At 35.9% G+C, this 24,496-nt stretch overlaps 1 protein-coding gene across 2 annotated transcripts in view; it reads left to right on the top strand.

The window, feature by feature from the left end:
* Positions 1-24,496, top strand: part of anos1 (anosmin 1) — a 75,185-nt gene that overhangs the window by 35,652 nt on the left and 15,037 nt on the right. For both annotated transcript variants that reach the window (XM_079619925.1, XM_079619926.1), the window contains 7 exons: positions 1,860-1,922; positions 2,533-2,755; positions 9,912-10,096; positions 16,317-16,446; positions 19,197-19,402; positions 23,675-23,819; positions 24,278-24,397. In XM_079619925.1, the coding sequence (XP_079476051.1) occupies positions 1,860-1,922; positions 2,533-2,755; positions 9,912-10,096; positions 16,317-16,446; positions 19,197-19,402; positions 23,675-23,819; positions 24,278-24,397 (1,072 nt within the window). The remainder of the gene's footprint in view (positions 1-1,859; positions 1,923-2,532; positions 2,756-9,911; positions 10,097-16,316; positions 16,447-19,196; positions 19,403-23,674; positions 23,820-24,277; positions 24,398-24,496) is intronic.

The following is a 24,496-nucleotide window of genomic DNA, read 5'->3' as shown; positions in this document are numbered from 1 at the left end:
ACGGGTCAGCGCACTTACTCAGCACTTCTCACAGCATCACTTATGTGTGTGTGTGTGTGTGTGTGTGTGTGTGTACTGGTGGTTATCGTCTGTTGCATCCTTCATGTATCCTTTGAAAACATATTTTTCAATGGCTTTTAATATATATTTTTTTCTTCTATTTTATTGTTTGTTTTCTTGGCCTTGTAAAGCACTTTGGTCAACACGGTTGTTTTTAAACGTGCTATACACATAAAGTTGTATTGTATCCTTCATGCACATTTGCACTGGAAGCTTATTTGGCTTTTTTAATATGACTTTTTCTCTGTAATTAACTCAATTTATATCTCTCTATTTCGACTTGTGAGAAATAAACTTGCAATTTAATTCACATTTTATTTGTACAGCGCTTTACACAATACACATCGTTTCAAAGCAGCTTTACAGAAGAGTCCACATTACAGTTTACAGAGTTGTGTGATCAGAGGAAACTGTCTAAGTATCTCAGAAATATACATATACAAATCACAGTTAGTGAAAAATGTATTAATTTCAATAATGTAATAATTTAATGCAGAAGCAATGAGCTCATTGAAGCAATGAACATTTGGATAAACGTGTTGTTCAGAGTTTGTGTGTAATTGCATGAAAGAAAGTCAGAGGTTTCGCTGATGTTCAGTGTGTGTGTAGCGCGTCAGTGATCCTGAGCAGATTGAAGTTGAAGACTCTTTGTGTTGGCGCTGCTGCTGTGGGAATGTGTGTGTGTGTGTGTGTGTGTGTTACAGCAGCATCTGTAACTGTTGAGGAGTATATTGGGTTTCTGGATGATTGAGTGATTTACACTCATGCTTTCTTCTGTGAGACGCTGTTGATCATCCATCTTCATCTGAACTCATATTATTATTTTAAATATATTTTTTTATTATCCAAATCATTATCAATGATTGCCTTTACTTTTTAAATTATTTATCTTTACTTTTTTATTAGTTATTTAATTATTAGTGAGCGTTTTATTTTTAAATGATTTGTTTAATTCATTATATTTAATTGTTAGTGTTTTATTTTAATTGCATTTAATTATTTGTTTAATCTTTTTCTTCTTATTTAAGTAGTTAGTGGTTTGTTTTGATTTCTTTTCTTTTCATTTAAATTTTGTTTTGTTTTAATTGAGCATTTTTATGATTTAATGAATCATTAATAACTGTTTTATGTCTTTTTATTGTAAAATGTATTTATTTTAATTGAGCATTTTTATGATTTAGTAAGTTTTATCTTGGTTGTTTTTATTTTTAAAATAATTAAAAAAATAGAAAAAAAATATATATTTAAAAATAATAATAACAAATATTTAAAAATAATTTAAAAAAATATGAATTTTATTTAACAATTATTTTTGTATATTATAAATGATTTGTATGTTTTTTATTGTAAAATAATTTGTTTAATTTTTTACATTTTATTATTAGTAAGTGTTTTATTTTATATTAATTTATATTTGTTTTTACATTTATATTATCAAAATTTGCATTTTTATTTAATTAATTATTAGAAAGTTTTTTTTTTTTTTCATTTGATGTTTTTGTAATTTAATTGTAAGAATTTTGATGTTTTTTTAATAATTTGTTTAATTCTATACTTTTTATTAATTCATTTATATGATAGTGTTTTACTTTGATTGTTTTCATTTAAAATGTATTTATTTTTACATTGATACAATTGAATTAGTCATCAGCTTCAGTGTTTCATCAACTCTGCAGTTCCAGGTCTGAAAACCCCTGGTCTGCGTAAAACATGAAGCATCTGTGGTTCACGTCTCTGATTTCCCTTCTTTTCCCGTTTCTTCATGATGTGCTAATCTCTTCTTTGCTTTTCTCTTCCAGTGTCTGGAGCCTTGCAGGGCATCATGGGACCTGAAGGAGAACCAGTGTCAGGACTTGTGTGAGGTACGAGACGAGACGTTTCACCGGCGCTAAACTATTGCTCTTTTATCATTGTTTAAAGAGGTCCTATAATGCCCTTTTCTCAAGATGTAAAATAAGTCTCTGATGTCCCCAGAGTGTGTGTGTGAAGTTTCAGCTCAAAATACCCCACAGATATTTTTATATGTTAAAATTGTCACTTTTTGAGGGTGAGCAAACATGCCGTTTTTGTGTCTGTCCCTTTAAATGCAAATGAGCTGCTGCTCCCGGCACAGGGCCCCGAAGTTGGACAAAGATGGAGAGACTCGAGAAGAAGTGACAACATGATTCTAGTCATTGATTAGCATATTCTGTCTTGATAATCTATAAATAGCATTCCTGAGGGCGGGGTTTATGCAAATATTAGGGTTGGTGATGTCACTAACCCTTTAAAAAGCTCATTGTAGTTCCTACCAGCCGTTTGTTGTAGTCCTTAAAAAGTGATTTATTTAAAAGCAAATATCTCCCTTTGCTCTGAACTTTGAGCGTTGTAACTTTGCAGATGTTGTTTATGATCAAACAGCAACATTACACACTCACTACAGTTAGAAACGTCAAATCATACTCAACCCCCCCTTTAACCCTGTGATTTCAGACTCAGTTCCCGAAGAAGCACTACGAGTGTCTGACGAGCTGCGAGTTCTTGCGTTCGGTGGAGTCGCTGAAGCAGGGCGAGTGTCCGGCAGCGGATCGAGCCAGCGGATTCGCAGCGGCTTGTGTCGAGAGCTGTGAAGAAGACAACGAGTGCTCGACTACAAAGAAATGCTGTCCCAATGGATGCGGACACACCTGCCAGACCCCCAAGAACCTCTACAGAGGTACACACTCGTTCTCAGCACTACTGTGGAAGTAAAATAATGGCAAATTTTTTTGAAGCAAAAAAGCTTGTTGAATTGCACTGATTAAAAACATATGCATTTCATTAACTGTGCATCATAAAAGTGCATCTATCCATCATAAAAGTGAATCTGTCCATCATAAAAGTGGATCTATCCATCATAAAAGTGAATCTGTCCATCATAAAAGTGGATCTATCCATGATAAAAGTGCATCTATCCATCATAAAAGTGCATCTATAAATCATAAAAGAGCATCTATCCATCATAAAAGTGCATCTATCCATCATAAAAGTGCATCTATCCATGATAAAAGTGAATCTGTCCATCATAAAAGTGCATCTATCCATCATAAAAGTGAATCTGTCCATCATAAAAGTGGATCTGTCCATCATAAAAGTGCATCTATAAATCATAAAAGAGCATCTATCCATCATAAAAGTGCATCTGTCCATCATAAAAGTGCATCTATCCATCATAAAAGTGCATCTATAAATCATAAAAGAGCATCTATCCATCATAAAAGTGCATCTATAAATCATAAAAGTGCGTCTATCCATCATAAAAGAGCATCTATCCATCATAAAAGTGCATCTATAAATCATAAAAGAGCATCTATCCATCATAAAAGTGCATCTATAAATCATAAAAGAGCATCTATCCATCATAAAAGTGCATCTATAAATCATAAAAGAGCATCTATCCATCATAAAAGTGCATCTATAAATCATAAAAGTGCGTCTATCCATCATAAAAGAGCATCTATCCATCATAAAAGTGCATCTATAAATCATAAAAGAGCATCTATCCATCATAAAAGTGCATCTATAAATCATAAAAGTGCGTCTATCCATCATAAAAGTGCATCTATCCATGATAAAAGTGCATCTATCCATCATAAAAGTGCATCTATAAATCATAAAAGAGCATCTATCCATGATAAAAGTGCATCTATCCATCATAAAAGTGCATCTATCCATGATAAAAGTGCATCTGTCCATCATAAAAGTGCATCTATCCATGATAAAAGTGCATCTATCCATCATAAAAGTGCATCTATAAATCATAAAAGAGCATCTATCCATCATAAAAGTGCATCTGTCCATCATAAAAGTGCATCTATCCATCATAAAAGTGCATCTATAAATCATAAAAGAGCATCTATCCATGATAAAAGTGCATCTATCCATCATAAAAGTGCATCTATAAATCATAAAAGAGCATCTATCCATCATAAAAGTGCATCTATAAATCATAAAAGAGCATCTATCCATCATAAAAGTGCATCTATAAATCATAAAAGTGCATCTATCCATCATAAAAGTGCATCTATAAATCATAAAAGTGCATCTATCCATCATAAAAGTGCATCTATAAATCATAAAAGAGCATCTATCCATCATAAAAGTGCATCTATCCATCATAAAAGTGCATCTATCCATGATAAAAGTGCATCTATCCATCATAAAAGTGCATCTATAAATCATAAAAGAGCATCTATCCATCATAAAAGTGCATCTATAAATCATAAAAGAGCATCTATCCATCATAAAAGTGCATCTATAAATCATAAAAGTGCATCTATCCATCATAAAAGTGCATCTATAAATCATAAAAGAGCATCTATCCATCATAAAAGTGCATCTATCCATCATAAAAGTGCATCCGTCCATCATAAAAGTGCATCTATAAATCATAAAAGTGCATCTATCCATGATAAAAGTGGATCTGTCCATCATAAAAGTGGAAACATTGTTTCCGCAAAAACATTTTCAACATTTATAATAAGAGCTATTATTAATAATTGAGCACCAATAATAATAGTTAAGCATCAGATCATTATATTACACTGATTTCTGAAGGATCATGTGACACTGAAGACTGGAGTAATGATGATAAACTCAGCTTTGATCACAGGAATAAATTACACTTTACTGTATATTCACAATAAGCTGAAACGTGACCTCTGAAAGCAGGCGAAGGAAGCGTGTTGCACGATCGTTATTAATGTCAGATTTACTGGTTCCCCCTCATTTGCAGAAAGTCATAAAGCCTTTTATTGAAGTCCAAACCCACTCAGGCTGATTCTCTGCTGTCAGACGCGTGATGATTTCTGTGTGTGCCGTGGCTCTGGTGAAGATGCTGGAACCCATTAACCGGCTCGATCGAGCGTTGCGTGTTCCTCGTGTTCTGGATCGCTCTCAGATGTTCCTCAGGTGCGACCGTAACCCTGCGAGTCTCTCGGCTTCAGAAACATATCAACTCTGATTATTACACGGCTCTGTGGAATACTTGATTCTGATTGGTCAATCACACTACCATCCAGCGATATATTATTCCCAGATAACAACAGAAACACAGGCTCATCCGGGTCACTGAAGACATCAGCGCTACACACTCGCTAGGAACGTTTTTTCTTCGTGGAAGTTTTGCATTTGGTGAGCTAATAAAATATTAAAACTCAGTCGAATCAATATTTTGTGTAGAGTTATTTAATTATGCCATCCCGTATCGTGGACTCGCTCTCTCGTTTCATACAAACGCAGCGGCGGCCATTTTGCGACTATTGTTTTGGACACTGTTGGATTATAAGATACAAACAGGAACGATTCTAAAACAGTTTAATCTGAAATCAATATCTCTGATCTCCATAATTATTAATGTGACGAAATGCTGTGTAATAAGTGGGATAATGTACATCCAGCCGGTTGTTATCTCAGTGTGTGAGTGTGTGAGTGTGTGTGTGTGTGTGTGTGATCTCAAACCCCTTCAGGCTGATGAAGACCTGATCCTGATCACCCTGTCGGGTTTATTCTGAGATAACAACAGACTGGATCTACATTATCCCTTACTTAAACTGATCTACTATTTCCAGTGTTTGGAATAACGCCGTTTAAAAGAACGGCGTTAGGTAACAACGTTATTTTTTCAGTAACGGGGTAATCTAACTAATTATTTTTCCCGTCGTTACAACGCCGTTAACGTTACTGGACGTTAAATGCGGTGCGTTATAAGCATTGATTGAATAAACTGAGTAATCCGATTCCGAACGCACCCCTGGCTCACAGCTAGTGAGGAGGTGGGTTAATAACGAGGTAAGCGATTATGATTGGCTAAGGCAGAGTCATGTTTCATGGTAGCCAATCAGAGCCAGTGTTTTTACACACATGCCAGCACACGCGCCAGGAGCCACACACACAACCGCTAAACAGATTTGACGGAGCAGCAGAGATGGCGAGTCAGGAGCAATCCGATGAAAAGTTGGTGAAGATATAAGCACTACTTCAAATTCATTGTGGTCAAAAGCAAGAACGTGCATGTAATGTGTACATTATGTCCAGGAGCGAAGACTTTGTCGACATCCGTTGTAAGCAACTCTAATTTAATGAAGCATCTCACATTGACACGCGTGTCTACAAAGCTAGTGGCAAAAAAACCCAGATACCTCCACCACAGATGCTAGTTCGCCAGGTTGTTTTCTTCACCAGTTGTCCCAGGTTGAGAGCGTTTGATTTAATTAGCTAGAGTTATGCACTTTATATGGTGTAACTGTTTACTTTTCTTACAAAGATAATACTTGAAGTGCAGGATAAACCTCTTGCTGTCTGTCGACGTGCAATAAATATCGAAAGTTATGTACAAACACCCGTCTGTTCTACTCATTTCAACCGACTTGTGAAAACTGCTCAAAAAAATCCTAATTCTTTGGATTATAGCAACTTTTTTTTTTAACAGTAACGCAGATAGTTACTTTCCCTGGTAACAAGTTACTTTTATTATAGAGTAATTCAGTTACTAACTCAGTTACTTTTTGGAACAAGTAGTGAGTAACTATAACTAATTACTTATTTAAAGTAACGTTCCCAACACGGACTATTTCAGCTTCTTCTACTTCTTCTTCTTCTGAGACCAAAATTATACAATACTGCGTCCCAAACCGTTCTAGCTGTGACCCTCAGACTCGCTCAGACCTTCAGGCGGTTCTGATTCGGGGTTCAGTTTCTGTTCTTCGACTGTTTTCGTTAATCAGATGATCAAAACTACAAAAATCCCATAGACTTTCATTGAAGGGATGAAAATGTTCAAACATGAACTCTTGCTGAGTGTTTAACCTCCATCCGTCCGCAACATGCTAATCATGCTAGAAACATACAAGCAACATGTTAAATCATGCTAGAAACATAAGCAACATATGAAGCAAAGATATGAACTCCAGCTGGTTTGTGTGTGTTTTCAGATCGTCAGCGCTTCTTCCAGAGTGTAGAGAGAGTGTGTGTACGCATGGTTGCCAGATTGCAAAGATTAAGAAAAGCACAGCAGAAAAAGCATAATTTTAACAGAAAAGCTCTGATTTGGGGGTTTAATATCTTCACATTCGTCTCATCTTTTGGTTTCAAGCATGGGAAAATTGGTTGTTGACGAACATTTTTCGTCATAGATTTCGTTAATTACTTTGGATAAAAGAGTATGCCAAATGCATATATAAATCTATGTATATGCATAAATGTAGTAAAATCTTCCACCCTCTGCTGTTTTCGTGTGGAGGTCAAAGTGGCGTCATTGACGGTTTTATTTTAGGCTCCACAAACTTTTATCATTGCATTCAAGGTCTGCATTTCTTTAGTTCATGCATTCCCTGGGAATGGACTCAGGAATGAAGCACCTGCGTGTGTGTTTGGAAGGATGACGTGCACCTGTGGAGGTTTCATGTGTGGTTACGGGTGAATCTCAGTCGGAGTGTGTGTGAGGAGCGGTTAGTCTGTGGGATTTGGGCACACACACACACACACACACACACACACACACACACACACACACACACACATGCTGTAGTTGTGAAACCGCAGCTCAATCCAGTACAGATGCTGTTCAGCTTCTTCAACATCTCTGAGATCCAGGGTTTCAGGCCTTCAACGTCTTCATCCACGGTGGAAAAGTTCATCCATGTTGTATTTCTCCATCCTGATTTTAATGCAGTCAAGATGTTGAGGACAGCATTTTATTGCTATTAAAATTATCCTCTTCCAGTGACATTTTAGTATCATTGAGATACTATTATAGTTTTTATTAATATTTTGAATGTTTTAAAAAATATATATTTTCTGGTTTAATTATAATTTGAAAGTTTATCAGTTTTGCTTTTTTGTTATATTTTTATAATAAAAATATTTTTACTTTTTCTTTGTTTTTTGTTTTGTTTTATTACATCAAGTTAAACTAAAATAAAAGGAGTTTAAAATAAGTTTGCTTTTTAGATATTTTATTTTATGTCAGTTAAAGTTTATTTTATTTCAAGTAATACAAATATTTTTTGTGGTTTTAGTTGTAGTTAACTATTATATCCCTGTAAACTGAAGTAATAAATGCATTAAAATGAAACATAAATATTTTATATTTTCATTTTAATTTTAGTTAGTTTTAGTAATTTTTTTAGTTTTTGCATTTTATAGTATTTTTGTCTATATAGTTATATAGTTCATTATAATCTATATAGTTCATATTACTGATAATATAATAGTTTTTATTAACATTGAATTCTTTTTTTTGATTTTAATTTAGTTGTAGTAATTTTTTAGTAGTTTTTGCTTATGCTTTACTTTTTTAAAAATATCTGTATAGTTTTATTAATTTGATTAAAATTTTAGTTGTTTTAGTACATCGCTAAACTAAAAGAAAATGAGAAATGTTTCTTTGCCAACTAGATGAAATAAAACAAGATCAAGTTAAAATGAAATTAAGTTTTTATATATATATAATTACATTTTTAAGTAACAAAAATTATTTGAATGGTTTTAGTTTTAGTTAACTGTTATATATCCCTGATATGAAATGTGAAATAATAAACAAAATAAAATATTAGATGAAAAACGTATCTACTAAACAAAGTAAATTTAAATTACTAACTGGTAATAAATGAAAACTAAAGCCAAAAATGAATCCTAATTTGTCATATTTAAAAAGAAACAAATAAAAATGACAAAAACATGTTTAAATAAAATTAATTAATATAGAATTTTTTTGTAATTTATTTTCTTTCAAGTAACACTTGAAATGCGTTTGCTGGGTTTAGTGGTGAACCCTAATAACCCCGTCCTGTGGACGACGAAGCCGTCGAGCTGATTGATGGAGTGTGTGTAAGATCTTCCTCGTTCTTCATCACAGCTGTAACCAATCGAGGAGAGACACGGAGCAGAACATTTACTCCTCTCTCAAAGCTTTGTACTTCATAAATCTTTAATTTATTACATATGGAAGACTTTCTAATGTCTTTGAGGGTTAAAGTCTCCAGCAGATGGGAGGTTCGGTGTCGTTATATTATAATTTTATCATGAGTTATTTTGAACTATTGCATATTCAATTAAACAATTTAATATTTTAAATAATCATGTGATAATGTATATTTTTGTCTAATCCAGTGAATGAAATACATTACAAATACAATATTGTGTTATTTTCTCTTTGTATTTGGACACAAAGCAAAAGATCAGATTAAATGAAAATATGCAGTCAAATTAAAAATTAGACTCCAGATATCATTTTTGATATGTTTTCACTAGTGTGTGCAGGACATTATAGTTAATTTATGTAAGTGAGGAGAGCAACATTAAGTAAACTGACATATTATACCCAAATATTCTTACCCAAATATTCAATACCCAAATACCTAAATATACCAGTAACATTTATTATAAAAAAAGTTGATCAAAACTGATCGGGACACTCTGAGCTGGTCATGTTCTGCTGAAGTGTGTGTCTGTAACGGCTAATGCTCTTTTTACACACACACTGAACACACTGAAGCATTGCTTGGTCACTGGTTGAGCTAAACTGGTATTATCTAATTGTGTAGTTACATTTACCAGCTGACAGATATTCAACATAATTCATGTGTGAGACAGTCTACCAGAAGTGTGTGTGTGTGTGTGTGTGTGTGTGAGACAGTCTAACAGAAGGACGGACAAAACCTGTCAAATATCATCTGAGTTCTGCTCATATTTCATCACCATTTTCTAAACTATAGCGAATAAACTGTGGTAATGTGAGAAAGGTGTCTGAATAAATTTAGGTTTGACTGTACGTGCACATTTGTAAAGAAATATTTAGGTTGTTATTCAGTGTGTGTTGTTGTCTCTCGCAGGATCTCCCCTGAAGCCGCGGAAGGAGCTGGTGTTCTGGGAGCATCCGTCGGGAAAACTGGAGGTTCGCTGGTCGTCGCGGTTCAACGTCTCGGTGGAGCCGGTGCTCTACGTGTTGCAGCGGCGCTGGAACTTCGGGATCCATCCCAGCGAAGACGACGCCACCCAGTGGATGGATGTGGCACAGGTGTGTCCTCTCACCACTAACGTACCAGTCATGCAGCTTTAAAGAGGTCCTATAATGCCCTTTTCACAAGATGTAAAATAAGCCTGATGTCCCCAGAGTGTGTGTGTGAAGGTTTTGCTCAAAATACCCCACAGATATTTTTTATATCATGTTAAAATTGTCACTTTTTGAGGGTGAGCAAAAACACAGTTTTTGTGTGTGTCCATTTAAATGCAAATGAGCTGCTGCTCCCGGCACAGAGGGCGGAGCTTCAAGAGCGTGTGTGTGTGTATTTGTGTGTGTGTGTGTGTGTGTGCACTCATCCGAAGCATGCACGCGTCTCAGACAGCACACATATATTGAGTTCTCTTTAAAGTCTTGCGCTTGAATGGACAAAAAATTCACACAAATATTATGTCAACATGTCTGTGAGTAAGGCAAGGCAAGGCAAGGCAAGGCAAGTTTATTTATATAGCACATTTCATACACAATGGTAATTCAAAGTGCTTTACATAGAAGAAATTAAAATAATCAAAAGAAATAAGAATAATTAAAACAGTTTAGAGTAAAAAATAAAATAAAATAAAATACAGTGCAAACAGTCGGACGAACAGCGGCACAGTGCTCATTCAGTAAATGCAATGTTAAACAGAAGTGTTTTGAGTCTGGATTTGAATGTGGCTACAGTAGGAGCACACCTGATCTCTTCTGGAAGCTGGTTCCAGCTGCGGCTGGCATAATAGCTAAAAGCGGACTCTCCATGCTTTGAGTGAACCCTTGGTATTTCTAGTTGATGTGATCCTAATGATCTCAGTGATCTGTTGGGTTTATATTCAGTGAGCATATCTGCAATGTATTGAGGTCCTAGGCCATTAAATGATTTATATACCAGTAATAATACTTTAAAATCAATCCTAAATGTGACTGGAAGCCAGTGTAAAGACCTGAGGACTGGTGTGATATGTTCATATTTTCTGGTTCTGCTCAGGATCCTGGCGGCAGCGTTCTGTACGAGCTGCAACTGTCTTATGGTCTTTTTGGGAAGGCCAGTGAGGAGTCCATTACAATAATCCACCCTGCTGGTGATGAAAGCATGCACAATTTTCTCTAAGTCTTGACTGGAAACAAAGCATCTAATTCTTGCAATATTTTTTAGATGATAGTATGCTGATTTAGTTATTGCTTTGACATGACTACTGAAGCTAAGGTCTGACTCTAGAGACACACCAAGATTCCTGACTTGATTTTTAGTTGTTTGACCTCTAGAGTGAAGGTATGCATTCACCTTGAGAACTTCATCTTTGTTTCCAAACGCAATGACTTCAGTTTTGTCTTTGTTTAACTGAAGAAAGTTTTGGCACATCCAGCTGTTTACTTCATCAATGCATTGGAACAGGGAGTCAATGGGGCTGTAATCTTTAGGCGATAGGGCTAAGTAGATCTGTGTGTCGTCTGCACAGCTGTGGTAAGAGATTTGGTTCTTTCTCATTATTTGGCTCATTGGAAGCATGTACAGGTTGAATAGGAGTGGCGCAAGAATTGAGCCTTGAGGAACTCCGCATGTCATGGATGTCCACTCAGACTTATGGTCTCCTATACTCACATAATAACCTCTCGCTTCTAAGTATGACCTGAACCATTTTAGGACTATCCCAGAAAGACCCACCCAGTTTTCCAGCCTGTCAAGAAGTATGTTGTGATCAACAGTGTCAAATGCAGCACTGAGGTCGAGTAGCACCAACACTGATAATTTGCCTGTATCAGTATTTAAGCGAATATCGTTAATTATCTTTATGAGCGCTGTCTCTGTGCTGTGATGCGATCGGAAACCAGATTGAAAATTGTCAAAGTATCCATTTGAGCTTAAGAATTTGTTCAGCTGATTGAAAACAACTTTTTCAATGATCTTGCCAATGAAAGGAAGATTTGAGATCGGTCTATAATTGCTTAATATAGTCTTATCAAGATTACTCTTTTTTAGGAGGGGTTTGACAACTGCAGTTTTCAGGGAGTTTGGAAAACTTCCAGAGAGAAGTGAGGCATTTACCACTTCTAGGAGATCTGCTTCTAAGCTGTTTAACACACTTTTGAAGAAAGATGTGGGAAGAGCGTCAAGGGCGCAGGTTGATGTTTTAAGGTGCTGTACGGTTTCTTCCAAAATTTTGCCATCAATTTCTTTGAAATCAGACATAGTAACTTTCTCAGGTTGTGGTCTGATCTGTCTGACCCCAGTGCAACTCAAGGATGTGCTGATCACCTTTCTGATATTATTGATTTTCTTAGAGAAGAAAGAAGCAAACTCACTGCACTTGCTGTCTGAGAGCATTTCACTGGGAATATGGCTCGGGGGGTTTGTTAATCTCTCTACAGTAGCAAAAAGAGTGCGTGTGTTGTTTAAGTTGCTGTTAATAATATTTGAGAAGAAAGTCTGTCTAGCTTTGCCTAGTTCCATATTGAAAGCATGGATGGTGTCTTTGTAGATGTTATAATGGACTACAAGTTTTGTCTTCCGCCACATGCGCTCTGCTTTTCTGCATTGTCTTTTCATATTTTGCACTGCTGTTGAGTTTCTCCAGGGTGCCTTTTGTCTACCACTCTTCCTGACCTTCACAGGAGCAATATCATCAATTACACTTTTAACTTTTGAGTTAAAAGAATCAAGGAGAAAATCAACAGAGTCAGCAGATATGCTTGGTGTTAAAGATATAGCCTTCATAAATAGTACACTAGTGTTCTCATTTAAGCATCTCTTTTTGACAGACACAGATCTAGCTTCAATGGCAGGAGAGATCAATATATCAAAGAAAATACAGAAATGATCAGAAAGTGCTACATCCTTAATAACAATCGATGAAATGTTTAGACCCTTACTGATAAGTAAATCTAGAGTGTGTCCACGATTGTGTGTCGGTCCATGTACATGCTGAGTCAGATCAAAAGTTTTTAAAACAGTTTTGATTTCTTTTGCCATATTGTTTTCTGCATTGTCTATGTGGATGTTGAAATCTCCGGCAATAGCAAAACAGTCAAACTCTGAGGAAATGGTTGATAACAGTTCTGTAAAATCCTCAGCAAAGGCTGAAGAGTATTTTGGAGGCCTGTAAACAATGATTAGTAAAATGCGTGGAGCACCTTTTAACACAATACCCAGATATTCAAAAGACGGGTAATTACCAAATGATATTTGCTTACATGGATAGACATCTTTAAAAAGAGCAGCTACTCCCCCACCTCTCCTACCCGCTCTGCAGACACTCATAAAAGTATAGTTAGGAGGTGATGTTTCATTGAGGACAGTTGCACTGCAGTTGTCTTCTAGCCAAGTTTCATTTAGAAACATAAAATCCAGGTTGTATGTGGTTATTAAGTCATTGACTAGAAGTGATTTATTTTTAAGTGAGCAGATGTTTAAGAGTGCTAACTTAACAGTCTTACTTTTTGTCCGCACAGCAGTCTTAGTTTGGCGTGTAATAGGCACCAGATTAGATGGGTTTGCTGTACGGCTTTTGAAGGCCTTAGACTTTCTATCATGTAATCGAACAGCAATAGAGAAAGATACAGGCACACAGGGTTCCCGCTTGTTCTGTAAACATTTGAGAAAGTTACTGTTATCATAGCGGGGACCCGACACATATCAATGAGAGCTGGTATCAGTTGTTTTTAGTTCACCTCGAGCAGAAGGAGGAGGGTGTGAGCCCTGTCGTTGTGGCAGAGCCCGAAGAACTCTTGCAGGAGGGGGGGGAGGGCGAGCGGGGCCAGCTGGCTTTGGTGGTTTTGGGGCCTGCCGTTTTTTGGTTGATATCTGGGGGCTCGCAAAAGAGTGTGATAGTTTGGTTCCAGCAAAGACCAGTTTTTCCATTCTCTCTGAGAAGCACAGAAGTGGAGATGCTGGAGATAGAGATAGCGTGTCTGGTGAGAGGGGCTGTTGTTGTTCTGGTGTTATCGGAGGCTGTAATATGCTGTCCTGGTTTCCCTGGCTGTTTTCCAGGAAGTCGTCCTTGGGTGTTGAATCTTGGAGCAGTTCTAGTATGTCACAGTCTGTCTGTGGGCAGGGCTCAGCTGAGATTGTGTCCGTGAGCAGAAGTTGTTGTGGCTGAGTGGTGTTATCATTGTCCTTGTGTGACGTGTCAACCGCATGTCCATTCAGGTGCTGGAGTGAAGTCCTGTGGTCATTCATACTGTGTCCAGGTGTGTGAGTGCCATTCAGGTTGAGTGGATTGGCACACACTGCAGAAGGATGATTGAGGGAGAAGTAGATATTGTCCTTTAGCACTCTTGAACCAAGTTTGTTTGGGTGGAGGCCGTCCTGTTGGAACAGTTGCCTCTGACTCCAGAAAAGATTGAAGTTGTCAATGAAGTTCACTCCTTTTATATTGCAGGTTTTTTGGAGCCATGTATTAAGCCCAAGCAACCGTGAAAACCTGTTTGTTCCTCTTGCTGGGAGTGGTCCACTGATGAATGTTTGTACTTTCAGTCTTTTAAGTGTTTCAAGAAGTTCATTGAAATCCTTCTTAAGGAGTTCTGACTGCTCTTTATGAATATCATTTTTCCCCACATGAATGATGAGTCGATTTGCAGTCTTATGTTTCATCAGAATGTTCTCAAGTTCCCTGTTTACATCAGAAGTTGTTGCTTGTGGAAGGCAGCACGTAGTTGTATCTCTGCTACTAGTGTGTCGGATAATTGAATCACCCACTATCAGAGTCGTGTGCTCGGCTGTGCTCTGCGCTCTGTGCCGCTGTCTGCTCGACCTTGAGCGCAAGTTAGCATCAGTGTTAGCTACTGGCTTATCCAGTCTGTGTTCGATCACGTTTGGAGATTCCTCATTTACATTCATTAATACTTCAAATCTGTTCTCAAGATGTATAGGCGGTGGTAGGAGACCAGTGTTTGCAATCCTTGTCAGAGCCGTATCTGGGGTAGAGGATGCTATTGCGGCAATATGTGATACTCGTGACAATCTGATGTCTCGGGTGCCTTTGGGTCTCGCTCCCTGTGTGTGCCATCGATTTGTAAGTCGATCGGCTTGTTTCTCTACACTCAGTATGGCCTGTTGAGGAGCAGTAGATTCATGAAACTCACCAGCTGTATGCTGAGGGCGTCCATGACGGAGCTCTGTTGTGTGTTCCGTCTGGTTTGGTGGTCCCGCAAATAACTTTGTTTCAAGAACTGCAATCCTTTGCAAAAGTCTGTGGCAGTTAGTGCAGCAAGTAGATTCCAGAAGAGGCATTTTCTCTTATCCTTATGCAGTTGTGTTTTCTCTTCCCCGGAATGTAAGCTTTCAGTGGGAGGCTGGTCGAATAAAATAATTCAGCTTTTTTGTAGTAATCCAAGCGTTTGAGCACTGTGCTGATTTGCTGAGGTTAAAATTAGTTGATAAAAGAAGATAAAATATAAAAAAATATAAAAGCGATAGAGCAAAGCGCGGAGCAGTAAGCAAGAGCGTCCGAACAGTAGCTGAGCAGGAAGTGGGAGTGCTGTGCTGATTTGCTGAGTATTGGATCAGACATAATCTGTTATGCCTTAAGTGAACTTATACGGTCCAGAAAGACAATGCATGTGTAACAGTGTACAGGATCTGTGCATTACGTCTTAAAGGGACAGCAGCCTAATATTCCTGCTGCTATCTCTGTTTTTAATGTTAATCAAACAACAATGAAAGAAGGAACTCACTCACAGCTCTGGATTTTTTTTTTTTTTTTACTTTACTTTAATTATACAGTCAAATTTGCAATGTTATTTTACATTTTGATTACTTTATTCAGTTTCTGAACTTGAAAACTAATGTCAGGCCTACCTGCAAAACCTGAAAAGCACTGTTTATTTTATTAGTATCTTTGCTCTATTGTATTTATTTGTGCTGTTGCTTGATTATTTATTCATATTTTCTTTATTTTTATTTAACATTGCACATTTATACAACACAGCACATACTGAATCGTCAACCTAAAACCACACAGCAAAATAAAAAATGTCTTGCTTAGTATTTTTGTTTCCAGTCCATATATGTAAAATGTCTTAAATCAAGAAGCATTTACTAGATAAGCACAATGGATACTTCATGAATAGGTTATCCACAGCCACAGGATAGAAAATATTTGTAAACAAAAGCATGTTAAATAAAGAGATGTGCACAAATGTCTCGTTTTCTTTCAAGCATTAAAATAGCTCAGATTCCACACCCGTGTTGTCCGTGACCCCGTGACCTCTGTCCGTGACCTTTAACCCTCTGTGCCCTCAGGTTGCTGAAGAGCGGGTCGTGTTGAGCGACGTGAGGCCGATCAGGTGGTACCAGTTTCGTGTGGCGTCGGTCAATGTTCACGGCACTCGCGGGTTCACGGCTCCCAGCAAACACTTCCGCTCTTCCCGAGGTGAGTCTTCCCGGGTCTTCCCGAGGTGGGTCTTCCCTTCCTGGGTCTTCCCGAGGTGGGTCTTCCCTTCCCGGGTCTTCCCGAGGTGGGTCTTCCCGGGTGGCCTATGACAGCTGCAATCCCACGGGATTTACTGAGCCGGCAGGTGGAAGCCTTTCATCTTCTGCTCGAACGGCCCGTTTTTTTACAGCAGTCGTTCACAGAGCTGCTATTTAGGCCTGATTTAGAAGAGCTTAAATAAGCCAAATAAAGTGTCCTTTTTAATTGATAAAAAAAAAAAATAATATATATATATATATATATACAGGTGAAATTCGAAAAATTAGAATATCGTGCAAAAGTTAAACTAAAAAGTTAAACTTAAAAACATGCAAAGTGAGAATTTTGTTTTGAATATGGTGCAAAAGTTCATTTATTTCAGTAATTCAACTTAAAAGGTGAAACTAATATATTATATAGACTCATTACATGCAAAGTGAGATATTTCAAGCCTTTATTTGTTATCATTTTGATGATTATGGCTTACAGATTATGAAAACCTTTTCACAATATTCTAATTTTGAATTTGGGGTTTTCATAAGCTGTAAGCCATAATCATCAAAATCAACAAACGAAGGCTTGAAATATCTCACTTTGCATGTAATGAGTCTATATAATATATTAGTTTCGACTTTTAAGTTGAATTACTGAAATAAATGAACTTTTGCACTATATTCGAATTTTTCGAGTTTCACCTGTACATATATTTGTATTTGTTTGCATGGCCGTTAAAATTTCTTTCTCCCCTGATTCTATAGGAAAAATGATAATTTACATTCAAAATCAGTTCATAAATGCTGTTTATTAGACGGGTGAAAACACTGCCTTGTAGAAATACCTCATAAAAGACTTTATTAAAGGAATATTTCACTTCGAAATAAAAATGCTGTCATTATTTATTGCTCCGTTCCATATTATTACTAACCCGTATGATGTTATTTTTTATATTTTTTTAGAAAAGCTTAAATGAGACAGATAACGTGTCCTTTTTATTTGTTTGCATGGGCGTTAAAATTGACTTCTCCCATGATTTTTTTTGGAAAAATTATAATTTACATTCAAAATCAGTTCATAAATGCTGTTTATTAGACAAGAGAAAACACTATCTTGTAGAAATACCTCATAAAAGACTTTATTAAAGGAATATTTCAAATTCTGTCATTATTTTCTGCTCCTCATGCTGTTGCAAACCCTTATGATGTTATTTTTCCCCTGCAACATAAAAGGAAGCGCTTTTCCATTCGATAACAGTAAGAATACGGGTTTGGAGGGAATAATGACCAGTGTTATTATAATTAATAATAATATATGTGTATAATACGTTTTTACGACCATCGTTCACATGTAGGCCTGATTTAGAGAAGCTTAAATGAGACAAATAAAGTGTTTTTTGTTTGTTTGCTTGGGCATTAAAATGAACTTTTTCTGCATTTTATTAGACGAGTGAAAATACTGCCTTGTAAAAATACAAGCTGCCATGTAGGCCTGATTTAGAAAAGCTTAAATAATCATTTTAATTTGTTTTTGCTTAAAATTCACTTCTCACGTGATTCTATACACTCTAAAAAATGTTGGGTTGTTTTAACCCAATTTTGGGTCAAATTTAGACAAACCCAAACGTCGGGTTAAAAATGTAACCCAACAGCTGAGTTTGTCCGTATTTGACCCATTCCTTTAATAACTGACTCCTGTTGCTCTGTGAGTTTCTGTAAGTGAGACTGAACTGTTTATTTGATCAGAAATACAGTAAAAATTGTGAAATATTATTCCAATTTAAAACAGCTGTTTTCTATGTAAATATATGGTAAACTTTAATTATTCCTGTGATCAAAGCTAAATTTTCAGCATCATTACTCTGTGTGTTCATTCTTGGAAACATTTATTTAGCAAATTGCAACTTTGTTAATTCTCACATGGCAGGGTGATTTCTTGTTATGTAAACATCATCTGGTGTGTGTGTGTCTTCACAGGATCATAATCCATCCGTGTTTATTCCAAATGTAATCACATGAACGCACATCACACCGTAATTATGACTTATAAACGTATAAGTAGTGACTTCCCAGCAGGATTTGAGGGCCTTGCCTTCTTATAAACAGTTTAACATCTTCAACTAGTGCTCTATACTGTCATCCGGGAGGATTTATTAATGTATGTTTTATTTAATCAGCGAGTATAGAAAGAATGAGTTATTCGAAGCACATTCAGTCGGAGCATCTCAAAGAAAACTCACCGTTTTTAAACTTATACTTAAAGATAAATACATATACATATGAATTATTATAATATTGAATAAAAAATATAATTAGATAAAATAAAATATTAAACCGCCAAATATTTAATTACCACAAAGACAAACATATATAATTGATCTAATTATAATAATATTATATTATCTTATAATATAATATAATAATAATAAATCTTTCGATGTGGCAAAGTAATTTCCATTTTTATTTCCGTTTTTATGACTAAATTTTATCACAAACTTGAATTTAGGTTAGATTGCCAATTGGTCAATAATATAATAGTTCAGCAATACACATGATTGTTTTATTTACTCTTTACTTTATATTTTACCCGTTCATATTAGGAAGCTATAGTAACAGGTGCAGAAAGTTTCCTGTTAAATGCATATATTGTTTGTTAGAATTAACACAAAATTGTTTGTTTGTGTGTGTGTGTGTGTGTGTGTGTGTGTGTGTGTTCAGACCCGTCTCCCCCCCCGACCCCTTCGGGACTGAGAGCCTCAAACCTCACGCTGGGTCCCGAGGGTCTGATGAGGGTTCGGCTCGACTGGACTCTTCCGGCAGAATCCGATGTCCCCGTTCATCACTTCCGAGTCTTCTGGACCTGCAGCGTCCCGGGAAAATCACCGGTGCCGTCCCGGAGGAAGAGGAGGAAGACCATCGACGGGGTAATGGAAGACTTCCTGATGCTTTTAATATGTCTAAGGATATTAAGGGAATGTAACATTCAAATTCAGTCACTCACTGCAAAAAATGCTTTTCTTACTCGGTATGTTTGTCTTGTTTCCAGTCCAAATATCTAAACATTCTTAAATCAAGAGGCATTTACTAAAGTAGGAAAATACCATACGATATTATGTCTTGTGTTCTGGGGTAATAAATCAAAATTAAGTGAGTTTTTTTTGCCTAAAACAAGCAAAATTATCCGCCAACGGGGTAAGAAAAAAAAATCTTGTTTCTGTTTGAATTAACATTATTTTTCTGACCCCATTGGCAGATAATTTTGCTATTTTAAACAACAACTCACTTTATTTTGACATAATATCTTATGACATTTTACTCATCTATAGTAAATGCGTCTTGATTTAAGAATTTTTAGATATTTGGACTGGAAACAAGACAAACATACTAAGTAAGAAAAGCATTTTTTGCTGTGTAAAGCGAAATTTTCGTGTGCATATTTTCATATTCATCATTCATGGCTCTGAATTGTCATGTCATTATCAATACGGATGCGGAAAACGCAGAAAATCGGACCCGATTCGATTTGTTTTGAGTTGGCACAACGTGAGGTCATATTTACATATTTAACGTGCGAAAATTTTGGACGAGAATTTCGGTGTGCAATGACCCTAAAGAGCAGGAAAACACAATTTCAAAAGAGAAAAAACATTTATTAATTTAAACCCCCAATCAGCAAACAGAAAATTAAACTTTAAAGTGTTCCAAATATATTTATAGTAAAAAGGCTCCAGAGGCGTGCGACCTCTGACATATATAGCAATTGTAAGTCGCTTTGGATAAAAGCGTCAACTAAATGAATAAATGTAAATGTAAATGTAAAAACAAAACAAAGTAGAGAACTTAAGAAAATTAAATTCACCAAATAAAATGAAGGGCATGAGTGTGTCCAAATCAAAGAAATAAATAAAAACAAAACTCCTCTTACTACAACCTTTAAATACATTTTCTGGCTTTTCTCAGTCTAGAAGGCTCCAAATTCAACAATAATGACTACAATACACAAATGACCCATTTTAAATACACATTCATCTTTCCAGAGGTGAAGTATCCCTTTAAAGCACGCAAAATGATCTGCCAATGGGGTTAGAAAAATAATCTTAATTCAAGTGGAAATCTAGAAAATAATCTTAATTCAAGTGGAAATCTAGAAAATAATCTTAATTCAAGTGGAAATCTAGAAAATAATCTTAATTCAAATGGAAATCTAGAAAATAATCTTAATTCAAATGGAAATCTAGAAAAAAATCTTAATTCAAATGGAAAACAAGAAAATAATCTTAATTCAAATGGAAATCTAGAAAAAAATCTTAATTCAAATGGAAATCTAGAAAATAATCTTAATTCAAATGGAAATCTAGAAAATAATCTTAATTCAAATGGAAATCTGAATTAGAAAATAATCTTAATTCAAATGGAAATCTGAATTAGAAAATAATCTTAATTCAAATGGAAATCTGAATTAGAAAATAATCTTAATTCAAATGGAAATCTAGAAAATAGTCTTAATTCAAATGGAAAACAAGAAAATAATCTTAATTCAAATGGAAATCTGAATTAGAAAATAATCTTAATGTAGAAAATAATCTTAATTCAAATGGAAAACAAGAAAATAATCTTAATTCAAATGGAAAACAATATAATTTTTCTGACCCCATTGGCAGCTAATTTTGCTTGTTTTAAGGAAAATCCCACTTCATTTTGTTCTTTTCTTTTAGAAAACAAGATATAATTTCTTCTATAATATCATTACGGATCTTGTAAATTCTTCTTGATTTAAGTTTTTTTTAGAAATTCCAAGTAAAAAAAAAACTAAGTAAGAAAAGCATTTTTTTTTGCAGTTTAGTGAATCGTTTCTTTGAAACAAACAGTCCAAAAGAACCATTTGGCAGGAAATAATTGAATTGAAATGAGAATGAAATTGAAATTATTTTCAGACATAATTACTTGCTTTTATTTGGTTTTGTATTTGAATATATATTTAGACATTATCAAAGCATCATCGTGTCTGATTTATAGATCAGACCCCCAAACAGTGCTCCGTATTTCCCACTTATTCCCAATGGCGATCCACGTAGCGTTTTCTAATCATGTCCACATTTCTTCTGTGTTTATACAACTAGAGACACAAAAGTCACCAAGTGTCGTACCATTCTGCTAAAGTAGAAACAGAAAAGTTCAGAGAATTGAGTTTAAATAAAGCCTGTAAAACTGACCTGATGACATATAAAGCTGTTGACCGTGAAACTCCCACAGTCTCCAAACAAACCCGACAGCGAGTGTGTTCATGATCTCCCGACACACGATCTGTGTGTGAGTTAGTGACCCGCTGATCAGGAATGCCCAAACTAACCCGTTTAATAACTAAACCCGATCAAGCTCACGCTGATGCAGGAATGCAGTGATCACCGCTTCACATGTGTTCCTCATAAACCAGATTATTGTGGCGTTATATGCTTCCATAATAATAAAGTCTTCATGTCAGAAACACACACACTTACACTACAGAGATTGTCCGGAGATTATTCACTGTGTTATCATGTCATTAGATTAGCAGGAGACAAAACCCACATACATAGTAGAAGATAACATTTATGCATGTATAGAAACTTTATTTATTCCATAAAAATCATATTTGTTAATGTACTTCTATGAATTTTATGTTATGTTTTGTAATTTGTTATATATTTCACGTCACCTGGTAAATGTCAAATATATGTCTTATATTTAATATGTAACATTTCAAATACATCTAATATATAACATATATTGTAAATATATTGTATATTGTAATATATATATATATGTAAAATATATTATACGAAATATGTCATATATGTTAAATGTAAAATGTTTGATATATTAAACGTATATCAGATATTATATATTATATTAAAGTACATGTCAAAAATATATTATTTTAAATATAAATATATAAATATTTAAATATAACGTCAGAACGTAGGCTCACTATTGGCCAGCATCACACACATGACCAGCGTCGGCCAATAGTGAGCCTCCGTTCTGACGTACAACCCAGAAGCGCACAAAAAGTATTCTCGTCGCTTGATAAACTTAAAGGATTCGTACACTTTCATAAAATGTTGCTGATAATTTACTCGCCCCGATGTCATCCAAGATGTCCATGTCTTTCTTTCTTCAGTGGAAAAGAAATTTAGGTTTTTGAGAAAAACACTCCAGGATATTTCTCCACAGAATGGACTTCAATGGCAACCAAATATTCAAATGTTCAAAAGAAGGTTCATATGTCCGTCTCAATGCCGCTTCAAAGTCTCGACATGATCCAGTCGAGGAATAAGAGTCTTATCCAGCGAAACCATCGGCCATTTAAAAAAAAAAATATATATACTTTTTAACCACAATTGTTTGTCTTGAGCTGGTCTGTGACGCGCCGCGCATTACGTCATCACGCTGGAAAGGTCACGAAAAATAAATAAAAATAATACTAAAAATAAATTAAAACAAAGATGTCGGACGATTTTGAAGTTGGAGGAGAAAATAAGATGGAGTCTTCCGCCCTTTCCCTTCTGTTTTGAACCGGAGTACACAGACAAACAACTTAGATAGATGACGTGACCTTTGACCTTTCCAACGTGATGTGGAGATGTACAAGACGAACAATTGTGGTTAAAAAGTAAATACATTTTTATTTTTTTTAGAAAATGGCCGATCGTTTCGCTAGATAAGACTCTTATTTCTCGACTGGGATCGTGTCGAGACTTTGAAGCTGCATTGAGACGGACATTTGAATATTTGGTTGCCATTGAAGTCATTCTGTGTAGAAAAATCCTGGAATGTTTTTCCTCAAAAACTTAAATTTCTTTTCGACTGAAGAAAGACAGACATGGACATCTTGGATGACATCGGGGTGAGTAAATTATCAGCAAAAAATGTTTAGAAAGTGAACTACTCCTTTAAGGTTGATCACTGTCGTCACTCGGACTATTTTAAACATTGTCTTTACTAACTTTCTGTGCCGGCAAGTTTCGATTACACTAGAAGCCTCTGGAGGAGTGAGACAGCGCTCAGATCTAATCACTAATATCTTCGTTTGTGTCCCGAAGATGAAGGAGAGTCTGACGGGGAACAACATGAGTGAGAGGAATCACTGACTGAGATACGTGTGTGTGTGTGTGTGTGTGTGTGAACTAACCCTGTGATGACTGACTGTGTCTCAGGCCGAGCGCCGGATGGATCTGGACGGGCTTCAGTGGAACTGCAGTTACTCAGTGGAGGTCCAGGCCGTCTCGTACTGGGGTCAGCGCAGACTGAGGAGTGGAAAAGCCTTCGTTCACGTCCACGCTCAACAACACGATCAGTCAAGTACGACACAACTCGCCTTCATCATCTTCATCATCATCATCATCATCATCAGTACAAGATCTCCGGCCCCTCAGATCAGGGGGTCCCAACCGTTCTTCTGTCAGGGACCAGCATATTCATAACAGAAAATCCAGGGACCAATTTTAAGATGAAGAAAGAATTTTTGATGGAGCATGATGGAAGAACACTTATAATGCTCAAAAATCCTTAATTTAGTCAATTATGTTAATATATATTTATATAAATCTTAAAAAATAAAATAAAATGAATGTATAATAATAACAATATGGTGATACTTTAGTTTAAGGTCCAATTCTCACTATTAACTAGTTGCTTATTATCATGCAAATTACTATATTGGCACATATTAATGCCTTATTCTGCATAATCATATTCTACAGTGAGTAATGCATGGATCCATAGTAAGATTTAATTGAATCTCTTGAATGTTGATTTAGAGGCAGTTTCTAAAGTGAGGAAAGCGTCGGTGAAGAAACCCTCGAGCGCTCTGGGAGTCGGCACACCGTATTACAAGGACGGACAACTACAGGTGCGCATCTACTGGAAGAAGAGAACAGGTAACGCACGCACACACACACACACACACACACGCACGCACGCACACACACACACACACACACTAAAAGGCATCAGAGAAGGAACAGAAACCAAAAAAA

This window comes from Phoxinus phoxinus (assembly GCF_949152265.1).
Source record: "Phoxinus phoxinus genome assembly, chromosome: 7".
In the NCBI taxonomy this organism is placed as follows: Eukaryota; Metazoa; Chordata; class Actinopteri; order Cypriniformes; family Leuciscidae; genus Phoxinus; species Phoxinus phoxinus.
This window is presented reverse-complemented; position numbering and strand designations above follow the sequence as displayed.